Source organism: Coturnix japonica, chromosome 4, assembly GCF_054131305.1.
Source record: "Coturnix japonica strain WE chromosome 4, WE-NBRP24, whole genome shotgun sequence".
In the NCBI taxonomy this organism is placed as follows: domain Eukaryota; kingdom Metazoa; phylum Chordata; class Aves; order Galliformes; family Phasianidae; genus Coturnix; species Coturnix japonica.
This window is the reverse complement of record NC_140666.1, coordinates 37,604,949-37,630,313: the sequence shown is the minus strand read 5'-3', so window position 1 is coordinate 37,630,313 and position 25,365 is coordinate 37,604,949. Positions and strand designations below refer to the sequence as shown.

The 25,365-nt window shown below is 35.5% G+C and overlaps 1 protein-coding gene across 6 annotated transcripts in view; it reads left to right on the top strand.

Moving 5' to 3' along the window:
• The window catches only part of LRBA (LPS responsive beige-like anchor protein), a 344,265-nt gene extending 320,906 nt beyond the window's left edge, over positions 1-23,359 (top strand). For all 6 annotated transcript variants that reach the window (XM_085546513.1, XM_085546512.1, XM_085546511.1 and 3 more), the window contains 4 exons: positions 13,080-13,181; positions 14,384-14,598; positions 19,778-19,929; positions 21,805-23,359. In XM_085546513.1, coding sequence (XP_085402639.1) covers positions 13,080-13,181; positions 14,384-14,598; positions 19,778-19,929; positions 21,805-21,895 — 560 coding nt within the window. In that variant the 3' untranslated portion in view covers positions 21,896-23,359. The remainder of the gene's footprint in view (positions 1-13,079; positions 13,182-14,383; positions 14,599-19,777; positions 19,930-21,804) is intronic.
• Positions 23,360-25,365: the final 2,006 nt, after the last annotated feature.

The window sequence follows — 25,365 nt, the reverse complement described above, 5'->3', positions numbered from 1 at the left end:
AGATGATAATCTCATGGATTTAATTTTTCCCAGAAGGAGCTTTGTATAGGGGTCTCAGTTCAATCTTTTTTTCTTTTTTTAAATGAGAGAAATAAAAAGAACTGTTTCTGTTTAGTTCTGTTTTTGTCAGAAATTGAAAGCACCACCAGGTCTGTTAGATTTGGAGCCCTGTTACTGCAACTGTATCTTCCATCTGTTAGTGGGACACTAGATATTTAACTTGCTTGATGTTAGTATCTGAAGCTTATGATATTTTAACTCAAAGTATATTTTATTCATTATGATTTTAGGTAGTTTTCTATTTTTTTTCCTCTATTTATTTATCTCTAGTTTCCATCTTAAGAATGACTTAACAGAAACAATCATCCATGATCATAGCCAAGTCACGATAAGAGAAGTTTCAGCAAAAATAATCTCAACCAGGAATATTGTTTTCCTTCTTTCCTAGCTCCTTGTTGCTCTGATGTATATCAGTCAGCAGACAAGTATGGCCAAGTTACAGTCAATATTACTGTGTTGGGCACCTACTAGTTCACCAGTTACATTTTATTTCAGTTCCTTTATCTGGTTTTATTACTTTAGGAAGCTCTGTGCTCTTGATCTCTGGCTGCATGTATTCATGTTTTAGAATGGTACTTAACACAAGATGACAAGCCAGGTGGGCTGCGGCATATGTGATAAATAAGTGTTTTGTTTTATAGTCTTTATCAAGGACAATATTTCTGGCCAACTGGACTGAATGGAAAAATTCTTTAGATTTTTGGTTTAACAAAAGAAATATGTTAGCAAAATATAAATTATTTGCATTCTTCAATTTTTAACTTTTAAATTGATTTTTTATAGAAATGGTATCTGCACAGTCACACTGTCTGCATACTTTATATAACTCTCAAGTGCACTTATCAGTATAAACCAAATTTGATTAATTTAAATTAAATCCTGCATGGGATACATCTGTTGAAGACAATTTTTATTCTTTACCAAACAGCTTGATTACATTTATGTTAAGTCATTTTTTTTCCTTCTTCTCAAATTAAAACCTGAAATTCAATAAATATTCCACCAAGCACAAATGTAGGGTTTATTCTTTCTAAATAAATAGTTTTGGAAAATATGGAAACATGGCAGTATTTCAGTTTGGTGCACAGGCATTTTGCAATGCAGTAACGTTTCTGTGCACAATTTCTGATCAAGCCCAGAAATAACTTAAGAACAAAGTTTTCCTTTAGAAAAGCCCAAAGCCATGTTGAATTCACATTAATTAGCATAATTTACTGTGGAGATGTAAAGTCACTTCAGATAGCATAAGGGGCTTTTACATTTCTTTGCTTGGCATGTGGCTGGCTTTGGGAGGTGGTGGGAGGAAGGAGCAAGAGGATGCAGCTCTCACCTAAGTACCCCTTGAAGCCAATGTGTGATCTCCATTACAAGGCTGTTTTTTGCATATCGAGAGCCCCTGATCTAATTGCAAAGTACCACATAAAGATGTGACATACTGCTTCAGGACTCGGAGCTCCTGAATAGGGGATGTACTTCTTGCAGAGGCTGCTTGGACAGGGCGGTGTTCTTGCAGAAGCATGCTGCTTGGAGTGCAGTGGGAAGAGAGGGGAGGTGAGAAGTGGGAGTGGGAGAGAGGAACTGGACAAGATAGCTCAGGGAAACAGACTAAGGAAGTAATTTGCATATAAATGGTCTGCATCACTTTCAGATTCTACTCCCACTTTGAAGCTCAAGCAGCAACCATTGGTGTTTAGGTATTTCCTAGGTTGAGAGATTGCTTTGTACTTTGTAATAACAGATTCTTAGGAAACAGGGCTTAGCAGGAACTTTTGTCACCTGATCCATTCCCTTTTTTTCACAGAAGTCTTAGCTACGCTAACACCATTCTTGACTGATGTTTGTTCAACCTGCAATAAAAAACTTTGATATATATTGGGGCTTTACATTCTAGTGGTTTTAGTTTGTATATTTTGGTCGAATTGGTCATTGAAGAAAATGCTAGACATTAGAATGTCCACTGATACATTTTCTATATTGACTGTGAAGAACTTTTGGAATGCAGCATTCCAACTGGTCTGTTATCTGAACCTTATTAACATCTTCCAACCTATTCTGCTTACCTGTTTTCTATATGAAATTGATGGTGTGAAACTGCTGGTGTCGTTACTGAAGTCACATTATGTAGCATATCCCTGATCAGACATCCTCTTACTTTGCCAGTGCAAGCAAAACAAATTTATTTGACATGATTTATTCATGACAAATCCTGATCAGCTTCTACTCTATTTTTTTGCTTTGAGGAAACTCTGTGTGCTTATATATACAAATATTATTCTAGTGTTTTTCTGTTGATTGGATTTAAGTGGACAACTTTCTAATTTGAGTTCTTCTTTTTCCTAATTCTTAAAGATTATTCTTAGCCTTGCAGAACCTTACTTAATCCCTGTAAAACACCAGATATGATTCGAATTATTTAGGTTCATTTTCAGAGTGTCTTCACATTACAATTACCAGGCCAACTGAGTTCCAAACATTTACTTTATTTAGGTACTCTCTGTTTGATACAGTAGCTCTCATTGCTGCTTTTACTTACACATCTGACTGCAGCTTGTCTTGTTATCAAGGATTTTACTTGAAATATTTCAAAATGCCTGCCATTTACTGATATTGCTTGCTGCTTAATGAATAGCAGAACAACTTCATGTGAAGTTGTTAACATATTCTTATGTTTACAGAATGCTTGTTGCTCCTGATTTCTTTGCTGGTTGCATCTCTTCCATGCTTGCCTTTCCTGTTTTTATCCTTCCCTGGTCATACATAATTGCCTATAATGATAGAGAAAAATCTTTCTGCCTGACGTTTTCCTGTATTTGCAGTCACTGAAGAACTTTCAGTTGTGCCAGCTGGTGTTGGTGTCTTGATGTCTATTTTATCGCTCTTTTGCATTACAGCAGCTTTTGCTAGTATTTATTTATTTTACCTTTTTAAAATTTTTTTTCCTGTAGACTAACTTCCCGTGAGATCCTACAGAACAGTGGCCTATGTATGTTGAAACCTTTCTTACACAAATAATTCAAAAAGCTATCTTCTTGGTTTTTTCCATCTTAGAAAGCATCTGGAGCACTCTCATATCTTCTTAACATTCATACCAGTTCCTTTCATCGAGTTTTTATTTGTTTTTCTATATTGATTCTAATTGTATTTTGTAAGTCATCTGAAGTAGCTTCTTATATCCCATTTCCTTCTATCCTAATGGTTCCTCACCTCTACCTGCTAGATAGAAGTCAGTCAGAATAGTGAATTTCAGTCTACCTTTAAATTTTTTTGTTGCTTAATTTCTTTTGTTTTTATTGTAGTTCTCTTATTTAGCTGTGCTTTGTCAAAGGGGAGGTATACAGTAGTTAATTTAATCATTTACATTTTCTTTATGCTTGTAAAAAAAGTAGGCATCTCCATAGTTGAGGTAAACATGAAGTGTTATTCTATTGTCTTTGCACTATATTCATAGACTACAATGAGGCAGTTCTGTTAATTTTAAAAATTACGCAGATTTGATCTTATTATTTTCAATTTTCATTTTTTAAAAAAGAAAAAGATTTAATTTTGAAATTTGTTTTACTTAATGAAATTAATACTTAACCAATAAGAGTGTCCAGTACTAGTGAAATACAGAGCTGGTGTATAACTGTATTACTACCACTAATACTAATGCAATCTCTTCTGAGTTATTGCATTGATCTTCCACACATATGTGAATAAAACAAATTATATTACCTCTTTTATGTTAGCCCATAAAGTTGGAAAATGTTACTCTCTGTGTGTATCACATTTGCATTGTGAGAGTGGCGGTGGTGCTTTCATTGCATAGTTTTATATTTTTTAGAGGGTATTCTGTTCAGGTTTTCTGAATTGTCTTAGAGAAATTAGTGCTTTTAGTAGTGTAGCTGTGTAGCAGGGCAAATATGGAAATGTAAACACGTGTTTTCATACTTAGAGAATTACAGGATTTAACTGAGATTTAATTGAGAAGATTAATTGAACATTTATCATCATATCAGTATTCTTTAAATATGTAAAATACATTATCTTTTCAATTTATAAAATACAAAATCTTCCAAAGGACTCAACATTCAGTCACTAGTTTCCTGTCTTGTCACATAGCTGTCTAGGTACTTTCTATTTGACTTCTTGTAGAAGCTGTATTGTTGTAATATTGCTACAATTCCTAAGTCTGCATTTGAATTTCTGAAAGACTGGTTTTCGATTAGCATGGTTGTTAAATGAGAGCTACAGTCTGAAGATGAAAGAATTCATTAGTTGAAATTGTATTGAGTATAGCAAATTCAGATAAATCTGCTTTCATGAATGGCTATACACACTTCTCAGTTGGAAAATGCAAACTTTTAATAAATGAAGTCTTGATAATTATTTATGTCAGTAATGCAAGTGATTTAAACTTTGAAAATATGGCGTGATTGATATTTCTGTGCTCGTTGATACAAAAGTACTGCTATAGGCGATGTTTTCTGTGTACACAGAAACAATTATCACGTAAACCTGAATCTATGAAGATTTACGTACATGCTTGCCTTTCCACGCAGTGAATAGTCACACTCATTTCAAGTAGATCATATGCCTGATGTTAACCAGGTAGAAAAAATGCTCTTTGCCTCTTTACTTATCTTTATTCTCATTCTGAATTTACCTACATCTTTGTTCCCAAATTTCTTCATGATTTGGACCTTTGTTTTCTGTTTCAAAACACATACTAACAGTGCCAACAACATTCTACATTCTGAATGTTTATAGCACAAATAATTATTTATAATATAATGATTACTTCCCAAACAAAACCATTTTTGCAAGTTATTTACATAAGAGTTTATGTTCTCACAAAAAGAGAAAAAGTAGTTAAAAAGACTACCCTTGTCAGTATCTTTTCTGCATATCATAATGTCCTTAAATCTGTAATTGCAGAAATTCTGCTATTAATATTGTTAATTTCTGTTGAATGGTTTGCCATAAGAGCTAAAAATCTGCAGAGCCTCCAAACATTAAAATATTCTTGAAGTTTCTATGGCTAATAAGTCTGTCAATGCCATTCACTGTGGTCAGTCTGTTAAGAAAAGAGTTGCTCTGTGGTAGTATAACACTGAGCATCTAAAAACAGCCGGTGTGCTCTTCAGTGTTCAGCCATACATTTATGTTCTGACTTGTATATGTTGTATTATTGTGTGTGTCCTCCTTCATAAAAAAAAAAATACAAAAAAAAACCCACTAAATAATTCAGTAATATTTTAACACTGTTTAACTGGAGACGTAACAAATATTCTTTGTTTCTCAAAAATGGGTGGACAGAGTAGCTCAACACTGTGCGTAAAGCAAGAATCCTGTAGCACCATCTGCTGGCTTTGAGTTGAAAGGTGCATTTGAGACTAATTCTCTCCAAAGCTCTGCTTAGTAAAATATTTATATTATATGTATTTTGACATACATGGTGCAAAAAAACAAAAAACTTTTTTGTATATAATTTTTCCCCTTTTTATTAACATCATAATGAGAAAATACATGAATTATGATTAATTTATTAACTGAAGTGGAAACATGTCTGGAGTGCTTTGTTAAGTGTGGCTGTAAAAAGAAAGGGAACAGTTTTAGTTTTTGTATTTGAACTTCAGCAATTGCAGTGATACATTTTTTCGTTCTTCCAAGTCAAACTTAATAAAATTTAGTTTACAGAGAAGACCCACAAGGCAAAGAATATGAAAGCATGTTTTTAGAAGGATAATAATCACAAAATATTCTTATACCTAATATTTATTGTGTTATTCGATATTGTTTATGAATGTTCCACAAGAGCATAGTGGACAGAGGCCCTGATGTTGCAATTGGGCCTGCTGCTCCCTGTATTTCCACAGGGCACCATTGTAACCTGTGCAGGAAGCCCTGGGACTATCTGCATGAACCTAGAAAAGAGCCTTAAATTATACAGCTATGAAAGGTCACTGTCATTTCTTTCTTTGAACTGTAGCACATTGATCTCAAAGAGACTGAGAACTCATTCCTCACATACTCTATAAATCATATATAATTGATGGTTCAAACCTCGAAATCTTTACTGAAAAAAAAAAAAAGATGACTTAAAACAGGTGGATGAACATATCTGGGAACCTGTAATAATGCTGTGTAAGCATTGTAATTGTGTGTTTATATAATGCCAAGAAAGTCATTTTTCAGACAGATATGAAAAGCAAGGTCTTCATTGAAAGTGACTTGCAGTTGAGCTTTGTGATTGTTCAGAAGGTATTTTAACAGTTGTATGGATTAGGCACTTAAGAACATGTGAGTTTTTGTGCTGTAAATATTTGTACTGGGTAAAAGCATTTCTCACAGTGTGCACAGCATCTGTATTATCCTTGTTTTCAACTAGTTAAGGGACAATGTGCTCCCAGATTTGTCAATCAAGGTAATTGCAGATGGTATTACAGAGCAAGTTATTAGGCACAATTCAGGCACATGTGAAGACAGTGTATACAGCGCAACTCAAAACAGGGAGAGTTTTGATGTTGCTTTTTTGGCAGTATCCAGCTTCAGGTGTCACTAAAACTATATACGTGAAATTCTCCAGAAGGATAAGGATATTTAGTGCTTCATGATGTAATGCAGACCTTCACGTTCCAGGAAAAACAATGCTATATTTACAACTTGTAACTAATAGTTGATGTGGTAAAAGGAATTATATTCATATGGTAAATGAATACAAACTTAATGTGCACCATATGCATGGTGGTGGAGTGATGTACTAATATATCATATTTATTTACCTTGTTTGGTTGCTCTGAAAAATGGCTGTTCAATTCTAAGTCAAAGCAGAGTAATGCAGAAGAAATAATAATTTGTAGTCTAGTCTATCATATTTTAGAATCTTTATGACCAGCTTAAATGTTTTTAAAAATTGTTTGGTCTGTTCAGTAATTCTGACTTGAGTAGGAAAATAATTTGTAAGCATTTCTGGAATGAATGCCTATTTACACTTGCACCACACAGGTAAGGATTGCTCCACTAAATGCAAGAATGCTGTATGTAATTAGAATTACGGCCTGCTTCTTTGAAAAAGTATCTGTTTTAAAATATTTACTCTTAAAAGACTTCTAATGTCTGCTCTGAACTGATGGCATACACTAAGTATTCTTTGGTACATCAATATAAAAAGGTAGTAAGCATCCATGCGCTACGCAAATGGTGCATTGGTATGAAATATAACTTACAAAAGCAATGAAGCAATACGTTTTTCTTCTTTCAAACCAAAATAAATTATTTTAATATCTTTGAGAGGCAAAAATTAATTGAGCTGAATTCTCATATGAAACTTCATGTCTCAGATTATTTTCTTATCAAACTATTAAATACTATATATGTTTCAAACTATCAGTCGATTTCTGCATGTAATCTCTTTTATCCCATGTCTGTTCTGCAGGAGGTGTGAAATACCTGCTAATAGGGTTTTTTTGCCTTATCTATTGATATCTTGCTTTATTTCATTATTATTATTATTGTTATTATTTGGACTTACTAGTGAAGTAGTCATAAATGTAAACCACAAGAGAGAAATATGAAGAAAAATATTTTCTTAAGGATAAGCAAAAAAAAAAAAAAAAAAGCTCCTTCATAAAGCTGTTTTAGAGCATTTTCAAACAAAAATGACAGTGCCTTAAAACTTCAAAGCTGATATTTAAGTAGCAGTTTATGAAGTTGGGACGGTGCAAATATTAATATATTAGTGTAGACTGACCCTGAATATTCACCTGCAGATATTTTCACAGGGCTTCAAAAAGGTCTGTAGGCGGTGGGAGGAGTGCTGCTGAATGACTTCCAGCTCTTCCAGCAGATGAATCCTTAGGAAGAGTGAACTAGTTCCAGAAAGCTTTGCAGTGCACATCGTATAGGAATTGAGAGGCTGCGGATTATTGACTTTTAGAAATCAGAATTAGAATACTCAGTTCATGAAGACCCGTTACGTCTGTTGCTTTGCTGTGTTTATTTTGGAAACATAGTAAGCTTGCACTTTTGACAGAGTGTGTATAGAAGATTCTTGTATTAGTACCAAATAAGTATTAGTCACTTGTTACACTATGTGACAAATAGTGCAACGAACCTTCTTTGTGTTTTATTCATTGAAATTAATTCTACAAGGTAAATCTAATGTTTTCCACTTAACTAAGCAACAGTATACAGTAGAGTTTATTCTGTTTATGTTCTTAGACTCATTTTCAGGACACATCAATATGTTATTGAAATACACCGATCTTTTTGTCAGATAATATATGGTTGAATTGTTGTTATTTTTCAAGAACAAACTTGCATTGAGTCATGAGGTTGTACTTTTTGGCTTAAGAAGTTTGAACAGGTGGGAAATAGTTTGCAAAAAACATTAAAGGAATGAGAGGAAGTGCTGATGGAGTATCATGTGAGGAACAAGATGACAATAAAGCTCTTGCATAATATGAAAAAAAAGCATACTTACATAAAATCCAAATTTCAAAGGAAAGAATATTCAGAGTGAAGTTTTAGGAATACTTCAGTAGTATTGTATGATAACACTTCAGTAGGGTCTCACATCCATCAGAGTGCTGGCCTTTCTGTGGCAGTGAAATGATTTTTGATCATTTGTCTGTTATGTAAGTTTACTGTGTGGAATCTATAAATAATGCTGATATAGAAAGTTTATATAATAGTTGATAGTCATCACTTATGTAATTAATCTCAAAAACTTGCTATATAATCAGCACAGAAGTGTAGCAGAAAAGGCGTTTTCTTTGTTACCTTACATTTTGTTTGAAACCACTTGTGTCCAAATGTCATCTATTCTGTAAGTACCTTTGTACTTTCAAATGTAATTCAAACCTTTTATTTCCTATATTTCAAAAAAAATGCAACGTTTATAAAATACTTTTTGAAGACTTTTCTTGCACAGGTAATTGAGTTTGGGTGATTTATCCTTCTGATAAAGTATTCAATAATTTATTTTAGCAAGAATGTAGTTTGGTTAACTGATGCTTCATTTAATTAAGATTTTATATTGACATAAAATCACTTAATTAATTTGCCATTTAAAAGTGCCCTACAAACTCTACAATCATGGAATTGTATTTTAAAAATTACTGCTTGGTTGTCAGTGACTTCTAATCAGCTGTCTTCTCAGCATTAAACATAAAAAGGAATGTAGTCAAATATTTTACATTTTATTCTAAAGCACAATATTGTCTCACCCAGAAAGAGTACCTTGTATTTCATCATGAGGTAAGTTTTTCAGTTAGATATGATTTTGGGGTGGGTTGTTGTTGTTGTTTTAATGGGGAAATTTTTCTTTGGATGCTTTCATATATTTGACTCAGCTTTTATGACTTAGCACTGAAAACATAGAAAGCAGTCTTTGTAGGAATCTGCTGATGGATATAAAGTGTCATATTTCTGATTTCTTACATAACATCACCAAAGGTGAAAAAATGCTGAAGAGAAACTCAGCAACACTCACCAATTTCTTGTTCCTTGGTAAAGCATTTCGGGATGTCATTAAACAGCAGAAAGTTTTGACTTTGCCCGCTGTTCCTTTGCAAACAGAGGCTGAAAGCACCTAACATTTATTCAGTGGAATGTCGCCATTAGCTGACATGATATAATGTGCTTTTCTTTTATCTACTGATGCTTGTGTTTTATGATTTAAAATATACTTTAATCACCGAAGGAAGGAGTGGTATTTCTTGTTATTTTCTACGGCAAAGCAGCTCTGTAGAAATTATTTATTGAAATGTATGAGAACCCTTTTGAAATAATTTGAATGGTTACTGTATTTTGTCCATTACTGGGAAATAACTCCATGTATGCTTCCTGTGGCTTAAAATAAATCACTGATGACATTTGTTGTGAGTGTGGCATTAAGATCCTTGCAGCATTCAGCTGCAAGTAGCAAGCCAGCAATGGTATAGATTAGGGATATTATTATATACTATGCTGAGAAAAGCACATCTGTACAACTGTTGTGTCTTGGATATTAGCGCTAGGATTTGAACTATCTTTAATCTCGTTTGACTTGTTCATCTTCCTTAAGGATCTCCATAAAGATGCACTGAGTAATCTTTTCAGTCCTTAGTTAGGGTTTGCATCAGTGGTCGTAAACCTGCTTAACGGACAAAGACTCTCTTCCCTTTGAAGTCACTTCCCCAGCTTTTCAAAAGGTCTGCGAGCCTGTTCCCCTAAAACAATTTGGAAAAGTTTGAAGTGGTGCCCCTTAAACCAGCAACAAAATAAAATTTTCTCTTTGCATTATTGAAAACCATGACAATCTTCTGAAGCAGTAACAGTTTAAAAGCTTTTAAAGAAATCTGTTCTGCTCTACGACCAGCTTTTAAGTTGACCCCATTATTTGGAAAATCAGAGGCTTGGAAACCCCTGAATGCTTGACATTCTTATCAAAGGAGTCAGCCTGACTTTTCACAGGATTCCTGGTTTACAGTATTTATTCAATTCCTAATTTATTTAAAGATGCTGTTGCAATTTCTAGTATTTCTTCTTCTTTTACTTTGCATTAAATTATTTCTTAAATGTAATTTAGTAAACTGCTGATACCATTTATGAAATGCCACCTATAGATTTTGTACTCTTTTATGTTTGAAGCCAAATCCAAATTCTAAATGGAGCTGCAGTTTTACTTAATTGTTCTGTTCTGTGAATTGTGATAAATTGCTTCTAGTAAGTCCTTCAAATTCCAATGTCTTATTTACATTATCTTCACTACAGTGTTGCACGTTTTCTGATTTCAGGAGTTTTAAAATCAGAGTTTTTAAGTAATATATGGAATATATAATTAGATTAATTCCTTGCTGATCTGTGTATGTATTTGTTAAATGTGATTTCTGAATATAAAGTAAAGTAAAAAACCTGGAACTCTAAAGCTTTGTAGGTGGTTTTCTTAAACAAAACTAACAAAGATTTAAATGCATAAAGCTTCCTACGGCCTTATATCATGGGGTCAATGGGGAGAAATAATTGGATCAAAAAGATTGAATTGTTACTATAATGGTTACTGTTACATTTTCCCCCTAAACTGGTGTAAAGTTGTAAATGTTCTTTTATGAACCTCCTGAGGTGTCTGTCACATGTCTAGGTGTTCTAGACTTCTGTAGTGCAAACTTTCTCTTAAGGGTTTTAATCTTTTGTCATCAGTCACATGAGAAATAAGTAAAGGTTGTTAAGTCTACCCTTATGCTTCTAATTTGTTGGGAGTTTTTCCTTTGCTTCTAAACTCTGGCATAGTTACTGGGTTTGAGTGTGTTTTGCAAAACATCACATACAGCAGAATCAATAGCTTTTAGTAATTATTTATTAAGAAATTAGTGATGATTCAGCCAGTTGCTCCAAAGTGCTTACAGATTTTAAATGCTGATGACATAGATTTGAATGTGTATGTGCATGCACATATATATATTTATTTTGTATATATATTTCTAAGGAAAAACAGATTTATTACTTTTCCAAAGCTTGTGTTGTAGGTATAAATTTTAAAAGCAACTGGAGAATAAATATGATTTTTAAATGTTAAAATCCTTGAATTGGTACTTGGTTGTAGATTATGACCTTTTCTGAAAAGTAATTTGAATGTGGCAGATGCTTGGATGCTCTGAGGATAGTTGCAAATGGCCTGACTAATGATGTAAACTGCTGAGATAAACCTCGCCTCTATGTGTGCGCCCACAGATCTGTGCCACTTCTCTCTGTACGCAATCAGGGTCTTGATAGCTATTTGTTGAAACATTTTACAAAATTTTGGGTAAGAGAAAGAGCTATTGCTGGTACTGTTAAGGCTCTATATGGACTCATTAATGATATTGTGATCTTTTTATCTTTTAAAAAGTTATAGCCTCAAATACAATTTGATTGATGCCAAATAAAGTGGTTTGGCCCTGTTACTACTCTCAGCCTTTGCAAATCTATCACCTGTCTTTGAAATTTAAAAAAAAGTTGTATTTTTACTACTACCTGTCTTCCTAGTTGGCATCTCACAGAAGTTGTATCATCATTTACTGTGGAGCAGTTCCTGCAGTTTCAAAACTGGCATAATCCTTACTGAAATAAACTGATAATGTTTCCAAGGAGACATTCTTTAGGGTTTAAATGTTTCATAAAATGCTTTGAATGAACTGATTATATGGTAATACAAAAATAACATTGCAATTTCCATGAAATGCCAGCACACTAAAAGAGGGTGATCCAGAGAACGACCTGTGGGTCAAAAGTATAAAACTATTTAAAGTGCTTATAACATTTGCTTACTTCTTCTTTGTCTTGTCCTGGAGAATGCAATATTTTATTTGTTCATATGTGCCGTTTATACTATTTCTTTTTCTTCATGGTATCCATATATATTTGATGACACAGAGAATCTCAGAAAAGAAGGAAGTTTTATTTGCTTGTTCTTGTTGCAGGGAAATCTCTAACAGGAACAGTGATAGTAAATATTGGACCTGACAATTTTGATTTTGCAAGTTCATCTGAAATTCATACTGACTGTATTGCAAGATTGACATCTTACATGCAAGTCAAACATCAGGCTGAGGTTTCTCCACTGTTTCTAGCTTAAAATAAAACCAGTTAGTGGATGTTTTAATTCTTCACGGCACATTCACTGTTGGTGTATCCTCTCAGTACTAGCCAGAATGATTGAGTTTACTTATGCCTGCTATCAGAAGAAGTAGTGACTGAGTTGGGTCTCTTTCTCCACAAGAAGGTAGAGGAGAAGGAGAGACAGAGAGGAAAACACTAGTCTGTGTGCTCCAATATGTGCTAGTTTTTAACTACGAACGTGGATGTGTGTTAAGCAAGGCTGAATTTCTGTACTATACTTCTGCTGTACTATATAGATATGGGTACGAAACAAGCGAGTGTAAACAGTGCAATAGAAATGATTTGCAGGGAACATGAATTCCAAGAGCAAGAAAACTAAAGATGCTTCAGAGATTGAAAGTGGTGATTTTGGAAACAGATTGTAACCACAGTTCGCTTTTATTGTTTTTCCACTGAAGGTGATTTTGCAACTCCTCGAGCCATTTTGACAGGACATGACTATGAGATCACCTGTGCTACCATATGTGCTGAACTCGGCTTAGTAATAAGTGGTTCAAAAGGTAAGGAAGCTGTTGTCCATTTCTTTCTGTTCATAAAACCATAGTCCTAATGCAAAAGGGAAAATAGTTTCAGGTGACATATTTGATCAGCTTCATGGTGTTTTTATTTTTAGCCTTGTTTCAGTTGCTACAGAATTTGAATCAACTTAAAACCACCTTTGTACACATCTTAGAACTAAGTTATTCTGACATCTATGAGGCAACCACATCAGTTTCCCTATTCTAGCATACTGATTACATTTATTTTTGTTTGCTTATTCAATGTGATTGCATATAGCATACAGTTGGATCCAGCTCTTGATTGTCATGATAGTGAAAAATGCAATGTTGTAGTTGGATTTCTTTTTATTGTGGATAAAGAAAAGCAAAAGTTAGTTTCAGAAGGAAGAGAAATTGCTGTCTTGTATGTTAGATGAAGCATTAATATTTTTATAAACAACCAAGAAAAAATTGTAGTAATTCTTCTCTCATTTTTTAATTTGAAATTTCTTAGAATTTGGATCTTTCTGCTTTAGTACTTACTAATGCTCTTACTTTGAGGCACCTTTTTAGAGTAAGTTGGCTGTATTTACTATATGCATCTGTATAAGCTGCAGTTTTATGCATATGAACACTTGTGGCCTAAGAGAAAATCAGTTATTTTTTCTGAATGTATTAACAAGCATATATTTAGTGAATCATGTATGGGTTAAAATCATAGTATGAGACAGTACGCTTTTGGCATGAGTATGTATGAAAGTTTGTTACCCTTACCTTCACATTCTGAAGTCTTGTATTAGGATTCATTACTACCAAATTTAAACAGAAATCAACACGACAAAATCTTTCAGGTGTTCTAAAATACTTTAAAACTATGCTCTTTAAGGGATAACTACTGATTGTACTCTGGCACTTTTACAGTCGTAGGTTTTCCACTTAAACATGGTACAATTCATTACAACATATTATCAGAAAATCATAGGGATCAGAAGAGACCTGTGGAGACCATCAAGTCCAAACCCCCAGTTATGTATTGTGTATAATTATATACATAAGTGTATATAGTATCATATTTTACATATATAAATATATACACAAATATTGACTACTATTATATATATATAATCCTAATTACTTAACTTGTGGCCATTGTTTATTTTTTAATATACAGTGATTAAGTCATCATTTAAATCAATATCTGAAGTGTGTATTCTTTCTCACAGAAGGACCATGTCTCATACATTCTATGAATGGAGATTTGCTGAGGACATTAGAAGGTCCTGAAACATTAGAAGGTCCTGAAAATTGCCTGAGACCAAAACTTATTCAAGCTTCAAGGGAAGGACAATGTGTCATATATTATGAAAACGGCCTTTTTTGTGTATTCAGTGTGAATGGGAGACTTCAAGCCACTATGGAAACAGAAGATAAGATCAAGGTAAGTGTATTCAAATGTGTGCAAAGAACTTTCATTTCTGGTATCAGAAAAAGCTGTCCATTTTGGAATTGTGTGGAGCTTCTTTCTGTAGGCAGACCACAAAAGTATATGGTATTACACCATAATAGCAGCATTCATAGTTAAGGGAAGAAAACACACTTATGTACTATTTTTATTTTAGAAAATCTCTGTTCATGTGATGAGGAATAGCCTGTAGGCATTTTCTTGAAGGGAAGACTACAAATACTTCTAATTGCAAGTCAACTGAAGTCAGACTATTTCTTTACTTTTGAGTCTGAAGACAGGAGGCTGTTGGACATGCTGTTTTCAAAGTTGGCTTTCCTTTTTTTGACATCTCTGTCCACATTCCTTCATTTTAGTTTGAGAGAGTGTGTTGTGTTGAGCTGTAGGAAATTTATAGTCATATGTCTGTATTTCAGCTCTTTAGCCCTTAGAAGTGTCTTTGGCATTTACTGACCAGGCAGCTAAGTACAAGACATGGAGCAAGTCCAAAACTATGCAGGAGTTATGTTAAGCTTATGGTGTTATGGACATTATTTGCTAATACAAAATGTAGGTCTTTTGACAGTTCCTGTGACATAGTGCCTATGAAGCAGAGCAGAACCTGGCAGCTGTCCTGCAGTGAAGCAGAAGTATCAAGCGTGTTTTACTTATTCACAGTTTTTTCCTTGAATGTGAACAAAAGCAAATAGAAAGGAAGAGGAGAGGAAATGGAAAAGAAAATGGATAAGCATTTTCAAATCTAGTAGAAATGTAACAAAGACATGAAGCAAGGCAACATTGGAGGGTCAGCATTCAGGCTACCTGAATTATCTGAAGTTGTGGTTTGTATGCCATTAGTTGTGATCTGAGGGGCACAGAATCTATCACAGAATGGCTGAGGTAGAAAGGGACCACCGCTCCATCAGGTCTAGCCTTCAGCTGGGCAACCCAGAGCAGCTGCGCAGGCCCATGTCCATGTGGCTCTGGGCAATCTCCAGGGAGGAGACTCCCACAGTCCTTCTGCCAAAGAAGACTTCTGTTCCTGTAGCCTCCTACTGTGCCTCCAAGCTAGTTTACCAAATCTGATGGAGGAGGCCAGCTACTCAGCTGCTGGGATTTCCAGTATTGCCCTCACAAAGGTTTCTCCTCCCTTATCTGTATTAGTTGTTTAAGGGAGAAAATGCCTCTTGTATTGTATTCCACTTAAAACCTAAAATTCTGTTGCATACTGTTTTCAGTTAATCCAACAACACCATGTTTTCAAAATGTCAGGTACAGTGGTGCTGGTATAAGCCAAAATAAATCTCTGCATAGGGTCTCTTTTCCAGAGAGAGGCCTGCAGTGGGTGAGGGGGTGTACAGTCTTTGAATGCTGTGGCAGCCGCAAGTGTAGATGTGAGGCTAGGGAGATGAAGTAGGAATGTGCATATTTCTGCCCCAGGCCATTTCTCCAAATTAATGTCAATTCTTGCTTCAATTTTTAATCTTTGTTCCTTTCTCTGTTATTGTGCCTTTGGCTGTTCTTGCTCAAACGCTTCTGAAATGTTAAGCCTACTCTTCACCTTAGTTCTTCCATGAAGCGAGTACATATCACAATGTTTTCTCCTTTTACAATAGTAACGTTGATAATCTGCCACTTTAGTTTGTGATTATGTTGTCAGTCAGGGAAGGAAATCTGTAAAATATCTCAGAATCCCTTGCTGCCTAAAACAATTTCTGTAGTGTTTCAGTCAGTACCCACAGCTTTGGGAACGTTGCTGCAGGCAATGGAAGTTCTGCTCTCTGTTGGCCAGAGTTACATATGTACAGTGGGTTGTTTTTGTTTTGTTTTCTCTCTCTCCCAGTGGTCCCACTTGAGCTTTATACTCAAACAATCTAAAGCCTTTCTTCCCCATGCTTCTGCGCTATATCATGTTAGAAGGCAAGTGGCAACAGCATAATTAACGTAGGGGCATTTAAAATGAATAGTCCCTAACCATGGGCTGCTATGAAACACTTTTTTTTCTTTCTTTCTTTTTCTTAAAAAGGATACAAAAGGGAAGGAAAAGGTCACAAGTGTTGAATCTGTAAAGTAAAATTCTTATTTATATCTGCCTGTGTCATTATGGACTTGCATTTCAGAATGTTATTGACAAAATAGCAGCATTCAATAAAGATGTTGGAACAACATTCTAATTTTCTCATATTCCTGTGCCAGGAAACTGCTAGAAAAATTTCAGATGCTCTGGGGAAATTTGGGTCTAATCAATGCCTTCCACCTGTTTTTGTTTTAAATACTGTATTGCTCAGTGGAGCTTAGGCATATCGCAGTACATCTACCATGTAATGTTTAGATATCTTAATGAATAACTTAACTCTAAATAGTCTGCTTGTTCTGAGAGGTAAAGTTATTTTACCTTAAACAAAGGCCGTGTGCTGTTTCACCCAGAGGAACCAATTTATTTTCTTTTCCTGAGTCTGTTTTGAAATGTGGAAGTGCCCACAAGACTTTTGCTGCTGTAAGCCAGTGCTGTCACTGTGTCAGCTCTGCCTTTTCACAAAGCACTGCCTTTCAAAAAATCTGAGATGTTAAAGGATTTGTGCAAAGTTTTGAGACTTTCCAAGGAAATATAAGTGAGAAATGCTGCTTTTAGAACATTGCTGAGATTGTGTGCTTTGGGGATTGTTTGAGAGTCTGAACCTCATATTGTAAGAGTGATTAGTTGCAGAGGTGTTTCAGTTTCATACCTAGCAGAACCCCAGTTAAACGGCGCTAGGGAAAAGCAGAACAGTAAAATTGATTCATGCCTTCTTCTATGCCAGTTGGAGTACTTAGGAGTAAAAGCATCCTTTCGTATGTTAAATCTTGAAGGGCATGCCATGAAACTGAAATGTGGACAGGGTGACCTTTTTCTTTCATTCATTCCTTCATTCATATATATTCTGAGGCTGGCAAGTGGCTGAGATAATTATTTATAAACAATAAAAATAAATAATTCAACATCTTGTCCTCCTGACAAGCCAATGACTTAGTAACATTGCATAGGTATTAGTAAAGGTTCAAAGCTTATGCTTTATTTAATCAAAAGATCACAAGAAACCACTGCATTATACAGGTAGTGGAAGAGTTAAAGATTAATGGCTTTAATTTGCCTTTTAATATAGCATTTCTTCAGTAAAAGCCTCAAGTATAAAATCCAAGTGAACCATGACCAGAAGGTTAATGGATTTTCATCAGCTGAATTTTATAAGTGTAGCAAATAATTATTTGTCATGGTCTTCATTTCAGTTTGAAAATACCCTTAGGAGATTGCCATTGCTATAAAGCAAAACCCACTCTATATTGACTTTTCCTTCTAATGAATAATCTTTTTAATAATCGTGTGTGGTATGCTAGATCTCATGATCATCTACTCAGAGCATACAAGTTATAGATAATTTTTACTGTCTTATCCCAAGTTTGTTTTCTACACCTTTCTCATTGAGTTGTTATACATTTTTTGTATGCTGGTAGAAATAATCACAGAAATAATTTGTGGTAGGAACTTCTGTTTTTGTGGGAAAAGGTTCCAGTTATGCTATTGAGCTCCCACCTGCGTTAGCAATCAGTTTCTCGTAGGTAGACGTGGTTAAATAAAAACCATATTCTGCTTTACTGTTTCTAAGTGCATGGGTATGTGTTGTCACTTTAATTCAAAACACAGATGGAATAGGTTTATCATCTGTTTATTTCAGTGTTATCCCCACGTTTTGTTTACAGTGTATGTTACTATGTCAATTACATCCATCTTAAAGTAATTGTGTGGAATAACATCTTAGCAGTGTTATTCATTATGATTAGTTGGGTGTTGTTGCAGTGAACATTCAAAACTGATAATATAAGTCACCTAGAGAAACTCTATCTTAGCCTAAGTGTTGTACATCATGTAATTCTTAAAGGACATATTCAGCAACATAGTAATACAGTACAGCAGTACCAAAAATACAGATAGGCACTGTGTCTGACTTCAGTTATTGCTGTTCATTAAGCAGTATCTTGCATTGACTGTTTATTATGATTTCTAGGCTTGTCAGCAGTCTGTATAAACACTTTAATGTTACATTAATGTAATTGTTTTGTGATTTAATTTCTTCATGTTTCTGGTATGGGCATTGTATATCCTGTATATTAAAAAAGCCAACAACTTCCTCCTCTTGAGGTGTGTTTTCAAGGCACTGACTTAAATTCTTTCTCTGTTTCCTACCTTTGAACTTCTGAGCTGGAATTTTGCTTGCATTCAGGCATTTCGTTGCATTCTACTAACAGTGGTTCAGTTCAAGTTGACCAATCTGTAGTACACTTTTGTACAGATAGGTTTGTTTAGAATTTCAAAGCTTACATTGTTCTGTTGAAAAGTTTTGTGGCTCTCTGCCTTGTGTCAAGGAAGTTGAAATTTATCCAGAATTAGTTCTGGTGTGAAGGACTTGTGTTTTTTTTAAAAGCTGCCCAATCTTGGCCAATTCACACATCTCGGAAAAGCCTCAGGAGGTAACACATAGCATATATGTTTGATACTGAACACATGCAGTCCAGCAAAGCAGGCAATGCAGATTTTTCCCCACAGCAATCAACCCAACAGTGAGCAGCACAAAATTTCCATTATAAAATATGAAGTGAACCTGAATGAGGCAAGGAGAGGGAGGGGAAGCAGAGAAGAAAGGAATCAAGGATGGAACCAAAGAGACACAGTCTTCATTATCAAGGGCAAATCATTATCCTCCTAATCCAGAGCAGGAATCTATCAATGTCAGTCAAAAATAGTTCTTGTAAGTTTTCTACCATTTCACTTCCCTCTATCATTCAGCCTTTTGCCAGTCAGAGCAGCGTCTACTTGCATTAGTATTAAAGGCACTTGGGGGAACATGGGATACTGTATTTTAATGCCAGTGCTGCTGAATCTTGTACATCTAGCTAATTTAAAAAAGTAAATTTCCTTAATTAAGCTCATATTAAATCTTTGGAATATGGAAAAAATCACAGGTAAGGTAAAACTTAACTAGGGCTGCCTAGAATAACATCTTGTTTCCCAAAAGCTTGTTTTGGTATCACATCTCCTTAGACTTTCAGCTGTCAATATTAAAACCTTTTATGAAAAGTTAGAGAAGGAAGAAAGTAAACTTATATTTACCTGATAGATATCCATGTGGTTTTCCCTTAGGCAATCCAGCTGAGTAGAGATGGACAGTATCTGCTTACAGGTGGAGACAATGGAGTTGTCATGGTATGGCAGATGTGGGACCTGAAGAAGCTTTTTGCTTACCCAGGCTGTGATGCTGGAATCCGATCCATGGCCCTGTCATATGACCAAAGGTTAGAGCAAAGTCTGGTCTTTACAAGAATTTCAGAGACTACATTTTTACTGTGAAATTATTTTTTGCTTCTGATTTTCTGTGCATCTCAGGTCCTGATGATTATATTGAAAGTTCTGTACTTACGTCAGTTTCTTTCTAGAGTGTTGTATGTAGGTCAGGTAATCTTTTTGAGGATTTCAGCTCTCACTGAGAATGAAGAAGGCTTAAGAAAGGCAGACTTTCTAAACGGTTTGGAGTGTTGGCCTGTGCTTGTATGGTATGGGTCAGTTGAAGGTGGAAGGTTACACATGTGCTTTGTATGTTTCTTCTTGCACTTGTGATAGAAACCACATTCCTAATTCCAGATCTTCTTTTTAAAAATAAAACAGTTAAAGCAGTTGCACAGTAAGATTCCTCCTACACATCCCCAGTTTGGTAAATACTAATTTTCATTTCTAGGAAAGTGATTTTATCTATCTAAATCACAACTTTCCTCAAAGTTTCCTTCTATTTAAGAAAATCAAATTAGGTTTTAACTGTATTTTTACATCACATTTGCCAATGCTGCTATACTTAAATATGTTGTTTTTATTACAAAAGTGCTCTTTGTTTATAGGATGTTTATAATTTCATTTGTACATCTAGCTGATGGGTGAGATTTTTGTTGTCTCTCATTTGTTTGCTTACTGGAATTTCTGTGTGCTTTTCAAGAAAGCTTGATCTAAATCACTCAAGAGTGTCTACATTGTACAGTAAAGCATATAGATGAGGCTTTTAACCTTCTACTGAAGCAGAAGTCCATACTGAATGAAATATTCCATAGTGAATATTTGAATATTTGTTTTCCTGGACCATATTTGTAACACATAATATAAAATGAACTCTGAAAAAACACAAGCCAGCAGAAGCTGTGGACTTCAAATAAACATTAAACTTCTTCTTGTTAAGCATAATTAGAGACTATAGGTGGTTCACTAAAAAAACAAACACAACACTACTATTCCATTCAAAATAAACTGCTGATAAAAGTATATAAAAAACTTGATGTGCAGCTGTTGAATTTTAGACTTCTGAAGTTCTATGCAGTTTTGCAGTTAGAGAATCTGTAAGCCATAACTAAAATGGCATGGTATCATAATATTTGTATGTCAGTAAACTGAAATTTAATGTGAGCGTGTATAAATTTAACCCATTTACTTTGGGTTTGAAGACACAGAAATGTAGAAGAGGGTTTAATTTCTTTGGTGTGCATGAAGATAGAATGTTTGATAGGTAGTATGTATGAAAAGTTTTAATCTAATACATAAACAATCAAAAGGGCTATATTGAAATGAAATAAGGAGTGATTGCAGGAATGTTCAAAACCACCAGAGCATTGAAATTGCTTTCAAAATTGAACACTTACATGTCCAGCAGAAGACCATATCCAGTTTCTTCATGGATTAAATGGGGAAGGCTAGACTGAATGAAATGTGTCTCCCAGCCCTTCCGCACTTTGCTTTTTCACCACTACTTCATCCTACTCCCATGCTCCACAAAAAAACAAATAAGCCAGACAGTAATCTCAGGAAGCCTTGCAGGACAGTGGCACTGGTAAACAATCCTGTTGTTTGACTTTTGAGTGAATAGCAGCCTCAGGCTACCCATACAAAACTGTTGCATAGTGTTTTGTATGCTTTGAGATCCATAAATCTTCTGTCAGAGCCAGTGCAGATGTCAGCATTAGCTAAATTCACCGAGCTGAAGTCCTTGGAAAGCCCATCTTGTCAGCCTGGTAAGCCCTTCCAGCTCCAGCTGCCTTCCTGTACCTGTCTTGGTGTACTCCTTTGGTGTGCTGACTCACACCTGATCACACGGTGGTTCACTGACTAACATGGTATTGTGCTTTCCTCAGGTGCATACTGACCGGGATGGCATCAGGGAGCATAGTGGTTTTCTACAATGACTTCAATCGTTGGCATCATGAATATCAAACCAGATACTGATCTTCATGGAGACCACAGTTACCATTAATATGGGCGGCTGTTGTCAGAATGAGACTGGCCATAGCACACCTCCCTTGGTGTCCTGTCACAACATTGCTCCTTATAAATAGCTATATCCTATCTGAATGTAACTTAAATTTGCTGGGAGAAGCAACCTATTTTTTAAAGTTAATCGCTATTTTTGTAGACTTTGCTTGACATTTTTGGGGGAAGGGCTGTGAAGCAGAAAAATGGCTGCTGGGTTCTTTAGTTAAAAATCTATATTTTTAGTCATAATGAGAAGTCTATTTTGATCCCTGTATGTAAAAGAAACCTAAAATAAAGTCAGTTAAAACTCACATTCTAGATGTGTCATGAAGAAACAGATTTTTCCACCTGAAGCTTTATCTATGCCTTTAAAGAATATATGATTTTAACATAATGGAAATGAATTATGTCACTTGGGGTCTTTTAATCTGTGCTATCTATACTATACTTTGTCTTGTACTTTTCCAAATGATTGTACTACATCAGCACTGACATTTCTGAAAATCAATAGTAATATTTAAATTATGGTTAATGTAATGTTAAACTTTGCAAATGGTTTCCATCAATGTCAATATTCAGGCATGTTCCTATGCCTAGACAATTAGTTATTTTTAGTTGTTTGTTAACGTGCAGTTAAGAGAGCAATAGAGTTTGTGTTGCATCAAGTATGAATCCTTCCAGTTTTTACCTGACATCTCCTTCAAAGCACACCAAAATGTAGATTGTTCCTCAAAATCAGGAAGGCTGTTTGAAAGCCTTAAGCTCAAATCAGAAACCCACAGAAGTGGGGTTTTTTTGTGTGTGTTTTTTTGTTTTTTTTCTTAATAGGTGCATTTACCAAAGCACACTTCTGCTGTCTGACTGTGAAAGCACTCAAAAGGCAAAATGTTTGCTGGTGCACAGCCTCTCTACAGCAGCAGAAGCACTAGACTTGCAGGTTGCTCTTCTTGTTTGTCCAGAACTGACCCCTGCAGTACTGTAGCACACACCATGTTCCTTTTCTGTATATGGCAGGAACATCTTTTATATTTTGCTATCACCAAAACTAGTCAAGTCCTGTCCAATCTTGTGAAATGCTCTCTTTCTTTTAGGAAATGAAAAATAATTTATATTAAGGAACAATAAGTTATTTTGGTGTTGCACAAATCTACTTTTCTACAAGATTGCTGTGCAGAACTCTGTGAAAATATTTGTGAAAAGAACTGTTATTGTTTTGTAAGTCTGTATTGCATAAAAGTATCTTCTTTGTATGTTGTGATCTATCAGTTGAAATTTACATTCCCTATCTGTATCGATACATACATACATTTCTTTAGCTGCCTACTAGTGCAGTTCCTGTTTTTCTAAGCATTTAGCTTCTATCTCTTTAAGTAAAGATTTGGAATGAGGAAATTCAGTTTGAGTGAAGAAATTAAATAAAATTGCATTTGTAATTGAGAGCTCGATTGGGACGTATTGTGTTCTTGTGGCTCAATGTTTGTTCACAAGAGAGAAAACAGGTGCTATGGCTGACACACATTAAAGTGGTGATTAAGCTTTCTGTGTTCTGCATTTTTAAACTGATATGATTGTAGTGGTATCAGTAAAGTTACTTTTATGTGTTTTGTGTAGCATAAAGATGATCTAATTTAGCAAAGGCTGTAGTTATGCTGTGATAAGTACCATCTGCGGTAAGTACCTGGTATACCAAGCAGTAAGATTTGTTACCAAAAAAATTGTACTGCACAATTCCTTAAATTCAGCAACTGTAATTCCCTGTGTATCCGAGGAGTTTGAGAAGAAATTGAAGTGCAATTTGAATTTTTCTCAAGCCATGAGTGCGTTTGGTATACCAAGTGGAAGCAAAAAAAAGGACATGTTAAAATGTTCGTGTGGCCAGATGTATCTTATCAAGCGGAAGTACTGAAAATGTTCTCTTTATAATCTTCTGACCAAGGAAACATTTAGTTATTGATACAAGTGATAGTCTGTGATCTCAAATCCAAGATGTTTCGTGGGGAGCTGGTTTGGTAAGCATGGCAGCGAGCGCCTGTGTGAGCTTAGATGTTGTAGAAAAGGCTCCATTAACTGCCTTTCCAAAGTGCAAAGGTGACTGCATCTGTGAGAGCTCCAGTGCCATCCTGAGCTGAAACCAATTGGTGAGTGCATACTGATAGCAGCTGTGCCATGGCAGAAAGTACTTCTTTGGGAAGCAGACTGTTTTCCTTTGCAGCATGAGGTTCTTCACATCACAAGCACTGTGGACAAGGAAATCTTCACCTACATCTCCAGAAGTGAGACTGAAAAAACCTTCCATGACTAGGCTGCTTGGCTGGAGGCAGCAGAAGGCAGGAGAAGCCTCTCTTTCCATGGTAAGCACATACCTCGAGCACAGTGTTTGGTGGTGGGGTTCCTACCTGGAACATCAGCTCTGCTTGTGCTAGTTCATGTCATGAAATTTGTGCTGGAGCAGCAAAAAAAAAGGTTAATTTTGCAGCTAATCAGAGCAGCACCTGTGTCAGGTTCCTGCCTGCACTGGGAGACATCAACAGGTGCCAGTCAATAACCTACAGCTGAGCTGGCAGTTACTTGCAGAATGTTCTGGAAGAGGGAGTAGAGCAGAACTGCTTTTCTTCTTCCAGTTCTTTATTTCCTCAAAATGGACAAGGAGCTGTTTGTGAAGACAAACAGTGTTTTTTACCTGGCAGTCTGGGCCTCCTTTTGTTCTGGTGAGTTCAAATGGCTTTTTTTTTTTCTTTTTTCAATTGGGCATATGGCTGGTATTCTGGAAAGCAGCACTTATTGTTGTTGGAAGTTTGGTTTGTGGGGAAATACTGAACTCAAGTAGCTTGAAATCGTTTCTAGGCTTGTGGAAATTGCTGATGTGAGTTGTACAGGATCTGATGTGAGATGGTGTGAATTTCTGTTTCGAGATGTTTTCCTGCCTTGGTGCTGTTAATGTGCGTGGTCGGGCTGGGCATTTTTAAGCAATAGCAGAGTTTCTTCAGTTGATACTCAGAGAACAACAACAAAAAAACCCTGTGTGCTTCATAGAGGGCTGGCATTGTGGAACAAAAATTGTTCTTGTTTTCCTGTCCTATAACATGAAAGCCAAAACTGGGACTTGTGTGGGTACTGACTTTTATTGCAACTTCAGTGAGGACATAAATGCTATTAGGTATGTTGAGTATTAGACCAGGTATGGTGTCTGTTTGGATTATAGCTTTTCTGCTTTACACGCCAAGTTTCATTTTCATCAACATGTGAGTGGTGAGTGCTGCTGCTAGGGCACACTGTGTCAAAGGGAATAGAAGATGGCTGTATTGTTTCTAAGTAGCTTACTGCATCCTAGCAAAACAAAAGCAGAGATGAGCCCTTCTGTGTGTGCTGCTCTAGACCAGTGTGAGCTTTCCTGGATGGAGTTAGGATGGTTATGTAGAGTCATGTGAGATTTTACAACTTTT